Raw genomic sequence first — 20,484 nt, 5'->3', positions numbered from 1 at the left:
AGTGACTGTGTTTTATTAATGCTTTATTGATAAGTGAATATAGATAATTAATTCATGAACACAAATACAAGTCATCTGATCAGGTTCATATTATTTAACTGAATCAAACTCCAATCAGTCCCATCACAGGAAGTCTCTGTGTCAGATGGGTGTGGCCCTCCACTCCTTGCCCTCCGTCAGGGCACGTGGTTGGTGGACGAACACGCTGTATCGGACGCCCTGATTGGCTGCCGCCCTAACAAATCGGCTGTTTGCCGTCATGGTAACGGCTCTCAGCGTGTCTCCAGTCCCAAAGATGGTGAGCGAGCGCTGGTTGACCTTGGCACTGGGGGTGAGACGCAGAGTTCGCTCTGATGGCTGGTCATCCACCAGGTGGAGGCGGGCCAGCAACTTCTCAGCGCGCTCCTTCTCGCCCGGCCCCCCCAGCGTGTCCAGGATCAGCTTGAAGTCAGAAACAGCCGCGCGGCAGGCGAACAGCTCCTTTCCTGACATGAAGGTGTCGAGCTGCGGCAGCACCTGCAGGTGGCGCTCCTGAGCGGCCTGCTCCGTCAGCACTGGCTCTCTGAAGGTGAAGTGACAGTGGCCGTGGCTCAGTGACGACACATAGGTAATGAGTGTGGTGATGTCCAGGTTCACCCGCTGACACTCCTCCACCTGCACCTTGACAGGAAATGCCAGGCTGGCCACCACTGTGCCGCGGTCAACGCGGGTCAGCTCACACGCCTCCATTTCCTCTTCATGGTCTTCTTCTGCTGCCTCCCCATCATCCTCCTCAGCCTCTTCTTCTCTGCCTTCTTCTATCGCCACAGAATTGACAGCAACAATGTCCCCACGCACAGAGACACCCATGTCCCTGAGTCGGTCCGCCATAGGGCAGGAGACGCCGTTGTAAAAGGCAAAAACGATCTGGGGGTCTCGGTAATGGACAGGCTGCTGGCGACTGGCTTGCAGAAAGTCCTCTGCCTGACTGATGATGCTCTTGTCTCCATACTGACCCCGCCCCTGCCAGATGTTGTGTAGAGCCTCTGCCTTCCTACCCACTGCCTTCACCCAGGTGTGTCCCCCATTCGCTACCACGTCCACCACTAGCGTCTGGCGGCAGCCAAAGGTATCCTGGTAGGTGAAGACATGCAGCAGAGCCGCCACGTCCTCCAGACTCTCGGCTGACTCAACGATGGCTGTCAGGTGAGTCAGGTTGGTGCTGTGCAGGTGAGACTCTTTTACCTGCAGCTCTCCGGCCTCCACCCGCCGCAGGAAGCGCAGCTCGGCTCGCAGTTTGCCACAGAGCTTCTGGTGACCCTCCACACCCGGACAAAGCTGCTCTGCCCGCTGGAGCAACACCTGAGCAGAGCCGATCCTCTCCTGTACTGCCAGCTGCATGGACATGACAGCATCACACCTGAGGAGACACAGTGACACAGGAACATCCATTAGATTCAACTGGTTGTTAAAGCTGTAAAACTCCTCAAATCATTCACTTTCCATGAAGTTACAAACTGGTTATTCTCACGAGACTGGATTACTGTAATACATTATGATCAGGCTCCAGCAGGAAGTCGTTAAAGACTCTACAGCTTGTCCAAAATGCTGCAGCACGTGTCCTGAAGACAACCAGGACCAGAGACCACATGTCTCCTGTGTTAGCATCGCTACACTGGCTTCCAGTTAAATCTAGAATAGAATTTAAAATTCTCCTCCTCACCTTCAAGGTTCTGAATAATACTGACGCCATTTTACCTTAAAGAGCTGTTAGTACCTTATCAACCCACTAGAGCACTCCGCTCCCAGAACTCAGGCTGTCGTCCCTAAAGTCTCTAGAAGTAGAGGAGGAGCCAGAGCTTTCAGCCATCAAGCCCCTCGGCTGTGGAATCATCTACCACTTTCAGTTCTGGAGGCAGACACCATCTGTTCGTTTAAGAGTAGACTCAAAACCTTCCTTTTTTCATAAAGCTTATAGTTAGAGCTAATTAGTGCGGCAGAACGTTACTTGTTCTATGTTTTAAAATAGGAAGCGTTTAGTCTAAAAAGGCATAGAGGTATTGATGGCTGATCTACTGAGTGGGCAACATGGTTTTCATCGTACTACCATACAAACCAGTAGCCAGTCAGATTTACCTTGAGCCTCAGTGTAGCCTCAGGTTCAGCCTGTATCATTGTGTCATTGATTACAAGTCAAACACACCTGATGGTGCAAAGGGACTTTATGACACATGACACACGGAGCTTCTCTTTCCAGCTTCTCCTTCCTCTTCTTCATCCCTATCACATCAAAGAGATTCATATCTCATCAGTACATGTTACTGACTTGTCCTCTTCCCTGAGTCCCTTTGTTTTATCACCTGCAGATCCAGTGCCGCACCATGGATCACGATTTGTGGATCGTGCATCAGAGGTCGCGGTGGTGGATCCAGTTTGGTGGATTCTATATCGTGTGGGCTGATCGTAGTGGTAATGGAGGATCCACTGTCGCGTTGGCGTCAGATAATGGTGGTGGACCAGGACCGAGGTGGCGGCTGAGGATTGATCCTAACTGGCGGCAGTGGACAATGACTGTGGACTATAGTGGATCTGGTCTGTATGGTGGGAGACAGATCCTCACATGTGTCTCTGAGGTTTCTATGTATTTGTACCTGTTAAAAGGGTTTTTAGTAGTTTGTCCTGACTCTTGTTGAGGGTGAAGGACAGAGGATGTCTCACCATGTTAAAGCCCCATGAGACAACTTGATTTGTGAATATGGGCTATACAAATACAATTTGATTGATTGATTGATGTAGTGAATCCTGTTGTTGTGTTGTTGTGTTCAGTTCCATCAGCACCTGTGTGTTTCCTGGGAGAGGATCCTCTCATGGGACTGAGCTTTATTCACTGAACACTAAGTTTCTCGTTAGTTTGACTCTTATTGAGTTAAGAACAGGAAGTTGATCCTTGTTAACACCGGTGAGACAAACTGGGAATATGAGACAAACTGGGAATATGAGACTCATAACATGTGATTGATTGAATCAGTTTAAACAAACCGATTCATTACTAGAGAGAGAGTGAATCACAGTTCGACTGTTAGCTCTGATGCTAACTGTTGTCACTGTGACGTCACTCAGACCCTCGGCAGTTTATTACGTTACTTCGATCAGAAACAAGTTAAAACATTTGTAAATCACGTGACGTACACTCACGGCAGTTGTGACGTGTGAGCTTTAACCCGCGGGTCCTCTCCAGGTGTGCTAGCGGCTAACGGCTAACCGCTAAAGCTAGCTGACACTTCATCGGCTCCGCTGACAGGGAGGAAGAGACTCCGGGAGGATTTTCAGAATAAGAGCACCTCTTCCTGTGACGTTTTCTGACTGTTCGAACTGAAACTTAACTAATGTGGAAGTTAAAGAATATTTCTAAATGAAAAAGACAAATAAAAATGAAAAGTAAGAGAAGATGTGAGACTTCTAGTATGACGTCATGAAGAAAAACAAAGTGAGCCATTAAACTGAAAACGTTCACACACCTGTGAAGTAAAAAACACCACAGAAGAAGAAAACTTAAAATTCAGATCCATATTCACAATGTTTTTTATCATTTCCAGGTTTTAAGTTGAAGTAACAAACATTTGCTCAAGTGAGAGTGAAAATCAAACTGCGAATCTATAAATGAACATTAACTTTCAGTAAAGTAATTAAGGATTAAAAGCAGGTCATTTTGTTTCCATTTATATTCAGCTTTTTCAAAAAAGGTGTGTTGGACTGTCTGATCCTCTGATGTCATCAGCAGGGGCGGAGTTAAAACAGAGACGTCATTGGTTCTCGTAGCGTCAGAGACGAGAACAACGATCTCAGCTTTAATTTTTTAATTGCACATTAAAATCCTCCTGTTTTTGAACAAAGTACAACGAAGTTGACTGAGGACTTTGTTTTATCCAAAAATCAAAACTGTGACGTGAAAGAAGAAAATTCTCATCGTCTTTATAGAGAAACATTTTCATTAATCCGCACATTAGAAAATAGAAAATAAGACAAACACGAGCTAACAGAAACAAAGAGAAACCAACACCTCTGTTGGTGGTCAATATTATATATTCACACTATCGTTTATGTATTAAATAATCACCAATGATATATATAGTTATAAAATATGGGCTAAGAGTTGGATATTGTTCCTGTATAAGACCTTTTATTTTCAAAAATAGGGTTCAGTTCATAACACATTACATTTATGGATATACAGAAAACATCTGAATTCTTACAATATAAATATAAGCATTCAGCCAATCAGAGCTTAGCTGTGACGTCACAGAGGCAGCCCTAATGCAAAGTGGATTTTATTACCAAGTAACCTTTCTTTTACCTTTTTTATTAGCCAAATTCAGCTTAATTTATTTTATTTATATATATATAAATATATCACAAGCAAAGGCAGCACTCGAGCACACTGACATTGTGGGCCACGTTAAACAGGGAAGAGGAGGTTTGGGTCTGGGTCAGAGGAGACCCCTGTGGAACAAGGCAACTCCTTCAGAGTGGCAACGATTGGTAGAACTGTGTCAGGAAGAGGCAGCAGGATACAGAGAGGTTCTCCTTCACTGACCAGGAGTGGTCAGTGGGACCTAGCCCCACACTGGGAGATGTTGGTGGATGTGGGCCAGCGGCTCCCAGTCCCATCCCATATTAGATATATAGATAGATAGATAGATACTCTATTAGTCCCTTGGGAAATTTAGATCATCCAGTAGCTTATACACTTAAACACATCACTGACCGTTCAAAAGTTTGGGGTAACTTAGAAATGTCCTTATTTGTCAAAGAAAAGCACAGTTTTTTAAAATGAAGATAACATTAAATGAATCAGAAATACACTCTATACATTGTTAATGTGGTAAATGACTATTATAGGTGGAAACGTCTGTTTTTTAATGAAATATCTACACAGGTGTATAGAGGCCCATTTCCAGCAACTATCACTCTAGTGTTCTAATGGTACATTGTGTTTGCTAATCACCTTAGAAGACTAATGGATGATTAGAAAACCTTTGAAAACCCTGGTGCAGTTATGTGAGCACAGCTGAAAACGGTTTAGCTGCTGAGAGAAGCTATAAAACTTCCTTTGAGCTAGTTGAGTATCTGGAGCATCACATGTGTGGGTTCCATTATTCTCTCAAAATAGCCAGAAAAAGAGAACTTTCATGTGAAACTCATCAGTCTATTCTTGTTCTTAGAAATGAAGGTTATTCCATGTGAGAAATTGCGAAGAAACTGAACATTTTCTACAACAGTGTGAACTTCTCCCTTCAGAGAACAGCACAAACAGGCTCCAACCAGTGGGAGGCCCCGGTGCACAACTCAGTATATATTAGATTCCAAGTATATTAGATTCTCTAGTTTGAGAAACAGACGCCTCACAGGTCCTCAACTGACAGCTTCTTTAAATGGTACCAGCACAACACCAGTGTTAACGTCTACAGTGAAGAGGCGACTCGGGGATGCTGGCCTTCTAGGCAGAGTGGCAGAGAAAAATCCATATCTGAGACTGGCCAATAAAAAGAAAAGATTGATATGAGCAAAAGAACACAGACATTGGACAGAGGATGATTGGAACAAAGTGTTATGGACAGACGAATCAAAGTTTGAGGTGTTTGGATCAAACAGAAGAACATTTGTGAGACACAGAACAGGTGAGAAGATGCTGGAGGAGTCCTGACACCACCTGTCCAGCATGGTGGAGGTCATGTGATGCTCTGGGGCTGACTGGTGCTGGTAAAGTGGGAGATTTGTACAAGGTAAAAGGGATTTTAAATAAGGAAGGCTATCACTCCATGTTGCAACATCATGCCATACCCTGTGGACAGAGCTTGATTGGATCCAATGTCCTCCTACAACAGGACAATGACCCGAAGCACACCTCCACATGATGCAAGAACTATGAGGGAAGAAGCAGGCAGCTGGTGAGCTGTCTGTCATGGAGTGGCCAGCGCAGTCACCAGATCTCAACCATTGAGCTGTTGTGGGAGGAGCTTGACCGTATGGTACGCAAGAGGTGCCCATCAAGCCAATCCAACTGGTGGGAGGGGCTTCAGGAAGCGTGGGCTGACATTTCTACAGATTACCTCAACAAATTAATATCTAGAATGACAAAGGTCTGCAAAGCTGTGATTACTGCAAATGGAGCACTCTGTGATCAAAGCAAAGTTTGAAGAACAAAATTAATATTTCAAATAAAAATCATTATTTCTAACCTTGTCAATGTCTTGACTATATTTTCTATTCATTTAGCAACTTATTGATAAATAAAAGTGTGAGTTTTCATGGAAAACATGAAACTGTCTGGGTAACCCCAAACTTTTGAACGGTAGTGTACAAACATAAATCACATACGGAGAACATATTTACAGATACAGGAATGGAATGCAATGATGGGATTGTGTCAGTGTCCAGTAGGAAAGTGTTCTTGTGCTGCTGGAGTGGATAGTACAATAAAATATATATCTATAAAAACTGCAGAAAAATAAATAAATAAATAAATATATAAATATATAAGAATATGTAGTGTTAAAGTCTGTGCATGGGGCTAGTATAGCCAGTAAAGGGATGGACAGTGGGTTGGTTTATAATAATGAGATGAGATGAGAAGAGTAGAGAAGGGGAGGGCAGACTCATTACCACCCAAGACCTGATGCTCTGGTCCAACACCCTGCTCCTCGTCTCCTTGGTAGAACTGACAGAACCCTGTGAGGAGCATGTTGATGAACAAGAGGAACAGGCCTTTGAGGCAGAGCAACGAGACTGGAGAGCAGTAGTTTGACCTCTGGAGGTCGGCTGCAGGAGTTTCATTCCAACATCCACCACCAGGTTGCTCAAAGATCTGGGCTCCATGGACAGGTCCTGCTCCAGACCATGACAGAAACATCACACACTGAAGACCGCTGCAGCCAACGGCTCTGGATCAGGAGGAACGATCCCGACTGGGCCCCAGGATGCTGGGGACATGTACCCAGATCAGCCTGTGGGGGTCCGGCCTCATAAGAGACGTCTGGTGATTACAAGGCTGAAACACCTGAGGGACACTAAGGTACTGAAGACATGTCCCTAACATCCGCTGGTCACTAACATCGATTACATCGACTGGTGGTAGGCAGTAATTAGTGCGGCAGAACGTTCATGACATATTCTCCATCTTGTCCTTTGTTCAAAAAGGGAAGGTGATGAGTTTAAAAAGGCAAAGAGGTAACGCTGTCTAATCCACTGAGCGGCCACATGGTCTTCATAACACTTTCATAGTGCTGTCATACAAGCCAGGAGCCTGTCAGATTTACCTTTAGCCTTAGTGTACTATCAAGTTCGGCCTTTATCATTGATACAAGCCCAGAAACAGTGGGTGGTGCCAAGGTGCACAGTTACGTACCCATCATCGGCTGGTGACCACTAACACATGCGAGAATCTACTGGTAGTTGATAACCTAAATTCTGCAGAAGATCTCCAAACGTACAAGGGATTTCAAAGTCTCATCCTGTATTCTCAATACAATAAGTTAATGGGAAATGGAAACGTCCGAGCAAGTTCCACAAGAGGGCAGCTGCCAATCGTCAACTCTGGACTTGCAGATTCCATTAGGTTTATACCAGGAGAATTGTTTTAAACTTCTTCATACATCTTCTAAGGAGTGCTGTCAAACGATTCAAATATTTAATCGCGATTAATCGAACATTTTTATCTATTCTAAATGTCCCTTCATTTATTTTTTCTCCATAATTTTTTTTGTTTTAATGCTCTATCAACATGGAAAAGTGGATTGGCCTGCTTTATGCAAATGTTTTATTTTATTGAAAAACAACATTGCCAAACAGGGCGGTACAAAATAAAATTATAAAGTGCACATTTCAGGTTAACAAGGACTCAACCTATAGTGCAGTTAAACCATGGCTTAATATTTTCTTTTTTTAAAGTTTGCTGTGAATGCAGCTCTGCGTTAATCTCGCGATAAAAAAATTGACGGCGTTAAAATGGGTTTGCGTTAATGCCGTTAATAACGCGTTTAACTGACATCACTACTTCTAGTCCTAAAATTAGACATTTAGGTTTCTATATATTTGGCCAATCGGATGAGCCCTGGATTATAAACTAAAAGGTATTCAGATAATTGATGGGTTCTTCCATCAGTGTGTGATTGTGGGAACAAGAGAATAATATGAGACTAGAGAGAAAGAAAAATCACTATGAGCGGTGGATTGCATAGCTTATTTATGACCTGGGGAAAAGTAACACACAAAATAACTTCTCATGGTACAAACATGTGTGAAAAGACTCAGTGGATCACAGTGGATTGAGTGGAGCTCAGCATGGCTCCCTGGTGTCGGCCCCAGACTTGGTGGCCTGTGGCCGGGCGTCCTCTCTTCTGGAGCTTTCTGTGGTTCCAGGTCCGGAACCAGGTGAACTTCTTTAAATAAAACCTTTTCTTTATATTTCATTGTCTATAGCAGTGGAACCAAAGCAGAAAGCCTTTGACACTGTATACTTAAGCATTGGTTATTTTATCGCAAGTTGTTGTTGTCACTCACACACACACACTCACACTCACACACCCCCCCCCCCCGATGTAAATATAAAGTATTTCAATATAAAGGTCCATTCTAGTGTAAATAAAACAATTTGTATAATTTAGATGAAACACAGTGAAAACATCAATAGGATTATTTTATATAAATTTCAGTCAATAGATCCCTTTCACCTAAATCTTACACACTGGACCTTTGACCAATGAGAAGGAAGAAGAATCAACTGCGGGGTCGTTTAAAAGTTGTCATAGCGACAAGCAGACAAATCAAACGGCAGGAAATAATAAATACTGTTTATTGATGAGGAACCGAAGTTGATTGACAGCATGCTGAATGGAGCTAAGGCACATGAAGCTGTGAGGTGGGAGGTCAGGTGACTTCAACCTTGTCACCTCCCTTTTTTAAATTAGAATTTTTAAAACCACACCTGAGCAGGTGAGACATCAAACGTATACAAAAACTGAATTGTGATTGTGTCCACTCAGAGGGCAGCTCCCCTGTACTGAGACAAACACTGACAGGTCACATGGTTCACCAGTGTGATGGGAGATCAGGGCTCATCAGCTCTTGGCCTGTTTCCTCTTCTGAACCAGCTCAGCCAACATCTTGTAACGGATCATACACTCCTCCTGAAAGTAAACAACCGTCCATAAGGCAAACGAAAACCAGCTCTCCGCTATTTTAAATGATAAAAAACAGGGGCTGTTTGTAAATATGTAGACTTGCTTTGTGTCAGTTCTCACCTTGGTTTTCCCAGGAACCACCCTGGCAATGCGGTCCCAGCGTTCTATGGTTCCACGGGGAAACTGTTGCAGAGCAAGTTCCAGTAGTCTTTGCTGGTTCTGAGTCCAAGCGGCAGGATCCGCCCGGTCTCTGCTCTCCTGAGGCTCTGACTCCTCCTCTTCCTCCGCAGCCGCAGGGTCGAAATCTCTTTGCCGACGACTTTTGACCTTCATCCCTCCCCCGTCAGCAGAGGACTTCCTGTTCCTCTGGCGCACAGCCAGAGCTTCCTCTACATCCTGCTCTTCCTCCCAGGCCCCACCCTCCCTCTGAGTCATCACACTGTCAGCAACAGTAAGTACCCTCACAGGAAGAGGGCTCTTCAGCTCAGACAGCTTCACCAGACCTGAAACAGAGAGAACCCCAGATCCCTGAGCTGACAGTAGAACCTGAAACCAACAGGTGGATCCTGACCCTGGTGGCAGCTGATCGTGGATTATGATCACATCAAGACTACTTGATATATAATATTTCTCCTCAGATACTGGACCATTACTGACAATAATCCATCAGGTCATTGATCTTCAGTTCTTCTCCAAAGTGTTTATTCTAATCAAAGCTGTAAAAACTGATCTTTCTGATGTCCTCTGTTCCACGAGACATCTGATGACTGGTGTCCGTCCTGGAGACGGGTCCTCACATGTGTCTCTGAGGTTTCTACCTTCTTCACCTGTTAAAGGTTTCAGTAGTTTGACTCTTGTTGAAGAACAGAGGACGTCTCACCTTGTTAAAGACTGAGACAAACTGGGATTTGTGAATATGAGACTATACAGATACAATTTGATTGATTGATTCTGTCAGTAGAGCATGGTAATGTCAGTGGAGCCACATAATGACAATAGAGCTCTGTCAGGAGAACCCGCTATTATAACAGCAAAAGTTTACCTGAGGTGTGGCTCACATTGTCTTTCAGCTGTTTCACCTTGGTCGTCACCTGTTGAAGAAAACAGATTATTGAGGTTCCTGATGTATCAAGCCCTTGCATATATGAAAGAGCTCATAACACCATTCAATCCAAATAGATGTCTCCACTCCCAAGAATCTGTAAGAGTAGAATAGGATTCTAACTCTAATTCTAGTTATAATCCAAGTTGTCCATTTACACTCCAATCAATCACAACCCAGCGTAATCTGAACTATCACAGAAGTGACCAGTATCTTCAGAGCAATGAGTGTGGGGCTGTGAGAGGATTGTGTGTTTGTTGTAAAGTCTGCGTGTTGTCGCAGCTCAGGATCAGACACATGGTCTTTAAAGCCGGAGTCAGGAGGAAATTATTGGTGGATTTATTCCTAATGGAGTTTCCCTGGAGCGGCCGGCCGGCGTATGATCAACTGGACCATCAACAGTACCGTGAGTGTCCTGAACATATTGTATATATGAACCCTGTTGTTATTAAAGAAACACGGATGCTTCTCTTTCCTGAGTTGATGGTTTGTGGAGATCCACAGTAAAACCCCGAACAGACAATTTTTGTTTGTATCTGTTTTTTTGCTGTTTGAACTGAACTGTGTTCGGTTTGCGGGGACGAAACCGACTGTAAATATACAGATTGAAACAGACACACACACAACGTCACTTCCTGTGTGTGTCTGCGGCACCCGGCTGCTCCACCTCTCACCTGAACCATGAGGAGGATCTGATGCTGAACGAGTCTGTGCAGAAAACCTGCTGCTTGTGTTCAGCTGTGAAACTCTGGAGAGCTTCTGTCAGAGACAAGACCCTGGCTGACCCTAACCCTAAATGTGTTCAGTGGACTTGGAGTCCCTCAGTCCTTGTACCAAACTCAATCGGGTGTAATTCAATCACCCTAAAAACACAAAAGCTGATAAAACTGATATCAGTTCTGATGGGTGTGTCCTCAACACTGACTCTGTACAAGGTGTGGATCAAACCGATTTTTAAATTAAAAAAACTAGTTTCTTACTTCAGATACTGATCGTCCCAGTTCATGTGCGATCTTCTCCCATCGACCTGGCGTTCCTCCTGGAAATTTAACCATCAACCTGCTGAGGAGACTGAGCTCGTCCTCCGTCCAGTCTGCAGCCTAAGGTCACGGACACAAACATAATGATAGTCCACTACGGTCCTGTTGGTAGTCTGAGGACATTATATGAACTGATTAATAATCAATAACATCACACCTTCTTCCTAGTGCCTCTGCTGTCCTGCAGCCAGACGTCCATCTGGTCTTCGATCTCCTCAATGGACGAGGTCTGGTCATAGCTCTGGTAGCTCAGGTTCTCAGATGACGGCTTGTAAACTGGAAACTCTTTTGGCTCCTTTGGCTTCTTGACCTTTGGTCTCCTCTCTCCTGAAGAAGCAGCAGTGGACAGGAGATGAACGTTTAACCAGAGGCAAAGGTTCATTATTGAGAATGTGATCAGGTGCAGTTGATACATTTGGAAAGACCATTGAGTCTGTGAGAAACTATGGCAGCCTGGAGTGAAATGATATAAAAGTGTTTACTGGTCACAGCTTCGTGTTCGGCTTCAGCTTCTTCTCTCTGCTCCTGTTTCATCTGCTGATAGTCCTCATAGAACTTCTTCACCTCCTGAAACACAGAGACCAGGGGCTTCGTTTATAGAACAGTGTGTAGGATTCAGACTAAGAGTGTATGTGAGCACTGTTTCCTTTAAAAACCACCCTCCACCTGGAAATGTGCGTTCCTGGATCTGCCTCATAATTGTGCCCTCTACATGCCCATAAATAGTCAAAGCAAATATTGAATATAAAATTAGGCTGCTGACCAATAGGTTTCTATTGTGAATTACGGCATCAAGCGATGAGAAGAAGCAGCTCTACTTCTCTGACGGGGACTTCAAGGGGCTTGTGAGTGAAGTGGAAGTGGAAAAGAAAAAACACAGTGGTTTCACTGCTGCTGCATTAATGCAGAATATGACAGAAAGTGTCTAAAACTGGTCAGATCGGAAGGTGAAGACAAAAAGAGAATTGCTTCATACGGTCAGAATCTGAGGGGAATTGTCATTTCGGCCGCGACATTTTAATGATCCAAAATGGAGATAGTGACCTCTTCTAAGTGCCTGGGTGTTCACCTGAACAATAAACTGGATTGGACTGGTCATACCAGTGCACTGTTTAAGAAGAGCCAGAGCAGATTTGATCTGCTCAGGAGACTGAGGTCTTTTGGACTACGGGGGCCCTCCTGAAGAACTTTTATGACTGTGGTGGCATCTGCCGTCTTCTTTGGAGTAGTTTGCTGGGGCAGCAGCATTTCAACTGCTGACAGGAAGAGACTGGACAGATCGATTCGGAGGGCCAGCTCGGTCCTGGGCTATCCCCTTAACCCAGTGGAGGTAGTTGGACAGGGGAGGATGAAGCGGTCTTCTCTGATGGACAACCAGTCCCACCCCCTGCAGGACACCATCACAGCCCTGGGAATCTCCCTCACCTTCAGTGGGCGAGGAGAGCAGGTCGTTTCTTCCTGCAGCAGAAAGACTGAAGAACCAGCTCTGCTCACAGTCATTTATTCATCTGTCTGTGCAATATCAACGGTTCATGTGCAATTCCTTCCCTGTAAATATTCTAACCCTATTTTTTTCCTGTCTTTACACTGTATATACTGGTTTAACTACATTCATATTTTGTTATATTTCTAAATTCCTTACACTTAAGTATTGCATGTTCCTTGGTACTTGCTGATGTCTTGACTCTTGCTGCTGTAATCCCCATAGTGGGATTAATAAAGGATTATCTGATCTGTATGCATGGGTCAGAGTTAGGTTGGACATTCTCTCCAACATTTGTGTGAGATGTGGTGTGCGTACAAAATGGATAATTAAAGATGCGTCCACAACGGTTACAAATTCTGAGACCAGGACCAGGTCTGACAACACTCCAGCTTTTTACATGGTTCATAATAGCTTTCAATCCTACCTGCACAGTCTGAGGCAGATTTTTGACAGACAGGTATATCCAGATGCTGAGCTTCAGAGGGAGGATGTCCTGCCAATGAGGTCGGTCGTGAACCCTGAAATAAATAAACATTAAAAAATAACACAAATCCGGAAGTCATGTGGAGATGATGGCATAGATGTACCTGTCGATCCGATCCTGGCCGATACACCTGAGCTCCTCTGCTGGTCTGGAGCTCAGCTTTTTCTTCTTCTCTTTTTTCTTCTTACTCAACAGCTCGTCCTGGAAATAAGGCAGATTTATCACCAGGTCACATGACATGTACTGTTTTGAGGCTCTGCTCTGATTGGCTGTCTCACCAGCTGTTTCTCCAGGTAGATGGACCAGATGACCGCGTAGTGTCCAATAGTGAGGATCATGAAGAGGAGGAAGCCCAGTTCAGAGTTACTCATCTTCCTCACTCGTCTGTAGTAGAAGACCGGCTGCCGCCAGTCAGGAAGCCCGTTCACCAGGATGTCATCATATCTGTCCAGGCATAGCACAGGTACAGTTTAGATACAGGTACACTACAGGTATAGAACAGTCACTCTAAAGATACCGGTAAAAATACAGATACTGGTACAGTACAGAACAAAACATTCCTTCCTATGTAACCTCTTAGACACAAACGACTGATGGTGACAAACTCTTGAGCATCTCTCTGTTGACTTGTCCTGAAAGACATGACTTGACTCTGTCTTGGATAATGATGGGCGGCTGTGGCTGAGGTGTAGAGCGGTTGTCTTCAGGCCGGAACTCTTGTCATACAAGTCAAGTCTGACTTTTACCTAAAGTCTTTTATTACCTCTTAAAACTACAGTAGAGTTAGGGTCGGTTATTTGACAACCTTAGAAGGTTCGATCCCAGTCGATGTCCCAAGACGCTGAACCCCAAATGGCCCCTGACAGATGTTGAAGTCGCTTTGGGTAAAAGCGTCAGCTAAATGACATGAAATGTAAAAGTGGTCTGAGCCGTCGACTAGGACTAGATTCATAAAGAGAAATTAACAGTGGCAAAACTTTTCTGCAGCTTATCCTATTTTTCCACATGTGCTGACTCAGCAAGCACAAGACATCAAAGGCGACGGCCGTCTTTCATTTCCGCTTGGGCTCGGCAAAACGGCTCTAAGCGCCATTTTTTTATTTTTTATTTTGACACCCAGAGTAACGCTTTGAGTGGTTTACTGTCTCCAAGGTTTTCGATTGATCAATAAAAAGAGCAGAGCCGTGTTTCCTATTGTCCGAGACAACGTTACTAACAACCAAAGAAGTGGCAGATGCTCTCTGGAGAGAGGAGACAAGCTGAAGGACATGTTTACTTCAGCACTTGAAGGATAAGCGTTGTCTTTCCAGATAATCTTTCAGACTGTCAAGGATGTGTTTTACCACAGTTTCCACTGTTAGGTATGTGGGGGGGTGGACAGGAAGTTGTGATACACTTAACATTCCCTGTACCGGGAGTTGTACTCTGTTAATGAAGCTGAACACTCGCTCCTCACTCCTATAATAATTAAAAACTGATTATTACACAGACCCCACTAAGATTGAAGAAGTCAAATAACAGACAAGAAGCAGCAAAGTCCAAAGCAGTAGAAATGTCTGTTGGTCAGTTTTCTGATTAAGACCCCTGACAACACTGGAAGGACGGCTTGGATCGTACGAGCTGGTTTTAACTTTATTTCCAGAATCTACTGTAAGAGGAATTAGCAAAAGACTTGACTTGTATGACGAGTTCCGGCCTGAAGACAACAAAATCTTGTCTTACGATCACAGCGCCCCCTGATGGCAACAGGAAATGTCTTGTTTTGTACTTGTCTTACACTTGGATGTTCTCCTCATAGTCCATTGACCACAACCATGTCAAACTCTGTGAGAAGGGACTCAAGACATAGGTGATGAAATATTGTGAAAACTGAGTTTTCTTTGAATTGTGTTTCTGTGGATTCACCATGACACAAGAAGTTGTTTGAACTCCACTGTACATTGTTCAAACAGCGACAAAGTTCTCACATATGATCAGAGTCCCGGCCTCAACAGATCCATTTATCAATATTAACTCAGCAACATAGCGCCACCTGCTGGAAGTCACATTTGAATACTTGAACACACAATGTGCTCAGAGAAGCCCAGGTACATGTTAGCCTGACTCTGGGCTGTGATTGGCTGAGAGTGGACTGTGATGTGAGCAGGTCAGACTCACTTGCGTCTTCGCTCCTCGTCCTTTAGGACTTCATAGATAGCGACGAGCTGAAAACAGAGGCAGAGGTTCAATGTGATTGGTCGACAGCTGCATATTCCTGTTGGTATTTTGTCCTCACCTGTCTGAACTGAGTCTCAGCATCTTCGTCTTTGTTCTTATCCGGATGCAGCGTGAGAGACATCCGGCGATACGCCTTCTTTATCTCTACTGCTGAGGCGTCCTAAGAGACAGACAGGCAAGGGGAGGTCAGACAGATGAGGGGAGGACAGACAGATGAGGGGAGGACAGACAGATGAGGGAGGACAGACAGATGAGGGAGGATAGACCGATGAGGGGAGGTCAGACAGATGAGGGGAGGACAGACAGATGAGGGGAGAACAGACAGATGAGGGGAGAACAGGACAGATGAGGGGAAGACAGACAGATGAGGGGAGAACAGGACAGATGAGGGGAAGACAGACAGATGAGGGGAGGACAGACAGATGAGGGGAAGACAGACAGATGAGGGGAGGACAGACAGATGAGGGGAGGACAGACAGATGAGGGGAGAACAGGACAGATGAGGGGAGGACAGACAGATGAGGGGAAGACAGACAGATGAGGGGAGGTCAGACAGATGAGGGGAGGACAGACAGATGAGGGGAGGACAGGACAGATGAGGGGAGGACAGGACAGATGAGGGGAGGACAGGACAGATGAGGGGAGGACAGGACAGATGAGGGGAGGACAGACCGATGAGGGGAGGACAGGACAGATGAGGGGAAGACAGGACAGATGAGGGGAAGACAGGACAGATGAGGGAGGACAGGACAGATGAGGGGAAGACAGGACAGATGAGGGGAGGACAGACCGATGAGGGGAGGACAGGACAGATGAGGGGAGGACAGACAGATGAGGGGAGGACAGACAGATGAGGGGAGGACAGACAGATGAGGGGAAGACAGACAGATGAGGGGAGGACAGACAGATGAGGGGAGAACAGCACAGATGAGGGGAAGACAGACAGATGAGGGGAGGACAGACAGATGAGGGGAGAACAGGACAGATGAGGGGAAGACAGACAGATGAGGGGAGGACAGACAGATGAGGGGAAGACAGACAGATGAGGGGAGGTCAGACAGATGAGGGGAGGACAGACAGATGAGGGGAGGACAGACAGATGAGGGGAGGACAGACAGATGAGGGGAGGACAGACAGATGAGGGGAGGACAGCACAGATGAGGGGAGGACATACAGATGAGGGGAAGACAGGACAGATGAGGGGAAGACAGACAGATGAGGGGAGGACAGACAGATGAGGGGAAGACAGACAGATGAGGGGAGGTCAGACAGATGAGGGGAGGACAGACAGATGAGGGGAGGACAGACAGATGAGGGGAAGACAGACAGATGAGGGGAGGACAGACAGATGAGGGGAGGACAGACAGATGAGGGGAAGACAGACAGATGAGGGGAGGTCAGACAGATGAGGGGAGGACAGGACAGATGAGGGGAAGACAGACAGATGAGGGGAGGACAGACAGATGAGGGGAGGACAGACAGATGAGGGGAGGACAGACAGATGAGGGGAAGACAGGACAGATGAGGGGAAGACAGGACAGATGAGGGGAGGACAGACAGATGAGGGGAGGACAGACAGATGAGGGGAGGACAGACAGATGAGGGGAGGACAGACAGATGAGGGGAAGACAGGACAGATGAGGGGAGGACAGACAGATGAGGGGAGGACAGACAGATGAGGGGAGGACAGGACAGATGAGGGGAGGACAGACAGATGAGGGGAGGACAGACAGATGAGGGGAGGACAGACAGATGAGGGGAAGACAGACAGATGAGGGGAAGACAGACAGATGAGGGGAGGACAGACAGATGAGGGGAGGACAGGACATACAGATGAGGGGAGGACAGACAGATGAGGGGAAGACAGACAGATGAGGGGAAGACAGACAGATTAGGGGAGGACAGGACAGGACAGATGAGGGGAGGACAGCACAGATGAGGGGAGGAGAGACAGATGAGGGGAAGACAGGACAGATGAGGGGAGGACAGGACAGGACAGATGAGGGGAGGACAGGACAGGACAGATGAGGGGAGGACAGCACAGATGAGGGGAAGACAGACAGATGAGGGGAAGACAGGACAGATGAGGGGAAGACAGGACAGATGAGGGGAGGACAGACAGATGAGGGGAGGACAGACAGATGAGGGGAGGACAGACAGATGAGGGGAAGACAGACAGATTAGGGGAGGACAGGACAGGACAGATGAGGGGAGGACAGCACAGATGAGGGGAGGAGAGACAGATGAGGGGAAGACAGGACAGATGAGGGGAGGACAGCACAGATGAGGGGAAGACAGACAGATGAGGGGAAGACAGGACAGATGAGGGGAAGACAGACAGATGAGGGGAAGACAGGACAGATGAGGGGAAGACAGGACAGATGAGGGGAAGACAGGACAGATGAGGGGAGGACAGACAGATGAGGGGAGGACAAACTCCTCGTGACTCCACTGCTGTGATGTTAGCATCAGGTGTTAGCATCAAACTGAACTGGAGTCACTGGTCTGATTAGCTCACGATGCTAAATAGCTTAGCCTCAGCTGTTAGCATGAGAGCCTGAACCCGTCCATACGGTTACCATGATGACAGTTAGCAGTTAGCCGTTAGTACGGACCTGGGCCAGGGACATGAACTGGTAGAAGGTCTGTGGGATCTCCTCCACCAGGTCCAGCAGTTCCAAATCCGCCTCCCAAGCAGTCAGAGGGGGGACCGCGGAGAGCAGCAGGGTCAGGCAGACCAGCAGGGACCCGCACGGACCCGCACAGACCCCCATCACTGTGAAACCTTCACAGACACACAACACGACACTGCTCGGTCCGTGGAGCCAACTCAGAGATCACCAACCCGGAAACACCCTCAATCACTTCCGGGTTACTACACTTTCTTTGACGTGTTAATGCAACGGCCATTGGTGACTATACTGCCCCCCCCCGACCAACTGTTGTCATCACGTTCAGCTCTGTCCTCAGGTCTGATGGTGATGATGATGATGATGAAGAAGAAGGTGATGCTGATGATGATGATGGTGATGATGATGAAGAAGGTGAAGATGATGAAGAAGGTGATGGTGATGATGATGATGAAGAAGGTGATGGTGATGATGAAGATGATGATGAAGAAGGTGATGGTGATGATGATGGTGATGATGGTGATGATGATGATGATGAAGAAGAAGGTGATGATGATGATGATGATGATGGTGATGATGATGAAGAAGGTGAAGATGATGAAGAAGGTGATGGTGATGATGATAATGAAGAAGGTGATGGTGATGATGAAGATGATGATGAAGAAGGTGATGGTGATGATGATGGTGATGATGGTGATGATGATGATGATGAAGAAGATGATGATGATGATGATGATGATGATGAAGAAGATGATGATGATGATGATGATCATGATGATGATGATGATGATGAAGAAGGTGAAGATGATGAAGAAGGTGATGTGATGATGAAGATGATGATGATGAAGAAGGTGATGGTGATGATGAAGAAGGTGATGATGATGATGATGATGATGGTGATGATGATGATGAAGATAATGAAGATAATGGTGATGATGAAGACAATGATGATGATGATGATGATGATGATGAAGAAGGTGAAGATGATGAAGAAGGTGATGGTGATGATGAAGATGATGATGATGAAAAAGGTGATGATGATGATGATGATGATGATGATGATGTTGAAGATAATGAAGATAATGGTGATGATGAAGACAATGGTGATGAAGATGATGGTGATGATGAAGAAGGTGAAGATGATGAAGAAGGTGATGATGGTGATGATGATGATGATGAAGGTGATGATGAAGATAATGATGATGATGATGATGATGATGATGAAGAAGGTGAAGATGATGAAGAAGGTGATGATGGTGATGATGATGATGATGAAGATAATGGTGATGATGAAGATGATGATGATGATGAAGGTGATGATGAAGATAATGATGATGAAGATGATGTTGATGATGAAGAAGGTGATGATGAAGAAGGTGAAGACGATGAAGAAGGTGATGGTGATGATGAAGAAGGTGATGATGAAGAAGGTGAAGATGATGAAGAAGGTGATGATGGTGATGATGATGATGATGAAGATAATGGTGATGATGAAGATGATGATGAAGAAGGTGATGGTGATGATGATGATGAAGAAGGTGATGATGATGATGATGAAGAAGGTGAAGATGATGAAGAAGGTGATGGTGAGGATGAAGAAGGTGATGATGAAGAAGGTGAAGATGATGAAGAAGGTGATGATGGTGATGATGATGATGATGAAGATAATGGTGATGATGAAGATGATGATGATTATGAAGAAGGTGATGATGATGATGATGATGAAGAAGGTGAAGATGATGAAGAAGTTGATGGTGATGATGAAGATGATGGTGATGATGAAGAAGGTGATGGTGATGATGAAGAAGGTGAAGATGATGATGATGATGAAGAAGTTGATGGTGATGATGAAGATGATGATGATGAAGAAGGTGATGATGAAGAAGGTAAATATGATGATGAGGATGATAATGATGATGAAGAAGGTGATGGTGATGATGATAATGATGATGAAGAAGGTGATGGTGATGATGATGATGAAGAATAAGGTGATGATGATGATGAAGAAGGTGATGGTGATGATGATGATGATGATGAAGAAGGTGATGGTGATGATGAAGATGATGGGGATGATGAAGATGATGATGAAGAAGGTGATTCATTCATGCATTCCCAGACTGAACAAATTCCCATTTAGGGTTGCTTTTATTTTGAAATCACTCCAACAGGCTAAGCTTTTATTTTGAAGTCCCTCTAATGCACTTAGACTTAATGCTTGAAGGAAGTGGGGGTAGGGTTGCAAAATTCCGGGAATATTCAAAGTTGGAAACTTTCCATGGGAATTAACAGGAATAAACTGGAAATTTTGTGGGTAATTTATACTAACTGTATTTGCCTTGTCATATAAATACATAAATATAAACATTT

At 45.2% G+C, this 20,484-nt stretch overlaps 2 protein-coding genes across 10 annotated transcripts; both read right to left on the bottom strand.

Moving 5' to 3' along the window:
• Positions 1 to 6: 6 nt before the first annotated feature.
• Positions 7 to 3,323, bottom strand: c13h7orf25 (chromosome 13 C7orf25 homolog). 9 transcript variants are annotated; one of them, XM_053437738.1, is made up of 5 exons: positions 3,175 to 3,309; positions 2,340 to 2,630; positions 2,116 to 2,259; positions 1,757 to 1,905; positions 7 to 1,399 (listed from the first exon to the last, which is right to left on the bottom strand). In XM_053437738.1, the coding sequence occupies exon 5, from the start codon at positions 1,384 to 1,386 to the stop codon at positions 142 to 144; it is 1,245 nt and encodes a 414-aa protein (XP_053293713.1). In that variant the 5' UTR covers positions 1,387 to 1,399; positions 1,757 to 1,905; positions 2,116 to 2,259; positions 2,340 to 2,630; positions 3,175 to 3,309; the 3' UTR covers positions 7 to 141. The 9 variants fall into 9 exon arrangements, with proteins under 9 accessions (XP_053293713.1, XP_053293712.1, XP_053293714.1 ...); XM_053437737.1 differs by having other exon boundaries at positions 1,757 to 1,888; XM_053437739.1 differs by having other exon boundaries at positions 1,757 to 1,888; positions 3,169 to 3,306.
• Positions 3,324 to 8,814: 5,491 nt separating this feature from the next.
• dnajc1 (DnaJ (Hsp40) homolog, subfamily C, member 1) lies at positions 8,815 to 18,342 on the bottom strand. Its single transcript, XM_053438573.1, has 12 exons — positions 18,103 to 18,342; positions 15,546 to 15,647; positions 15,428 to 15,474; positions 13,549 to 13,714; positions 13,374 to 13,471; positions 13,211 to 13,304; positions 11,783 to 11,867; positions 11,458 to 11,627; positions 11,241 to 11,360; positions 10,201 to 10,249; positions 9,279 to 9,661; positions 8,815 to 9,164 (listed from the first exon to the last, which is right to left on the bottom strand). Exons 1-12 carry the CDS (start codon positions 18,259 to 18,261, stop codon positions 9,096 to 9,098), a joined length of 1,542 nt encoding a protein of 513 aa, XP_053294548.1. The 5' UTR covers positions 18,262 to 18,342; the 3' UTR covers positions 8,815 to 9,095.
• Between the last annotated feature and the right edge of the window lie 2,142 nt (positions 18,343 to 20,484).

Source organism: Pleuronectes platessa, chromosome 13, assembly GCF_947347685.1.
Source record: "Pleuronectes platessa chromosome 13, fPlePla1.1, whole genome shotgun sequence".
NCBI lineage: Eukaryota > Metazoa > Chordata > Actinopteri > Pleuronectiformes > Pleuronectidae > Pleuronectes > Pleuronectes platessa.
The sequence above is the reverse complement of the archived record's forward strand: the minus strand, read 5'-3'. Positions and strand labels throughout refer to the sequence as shown.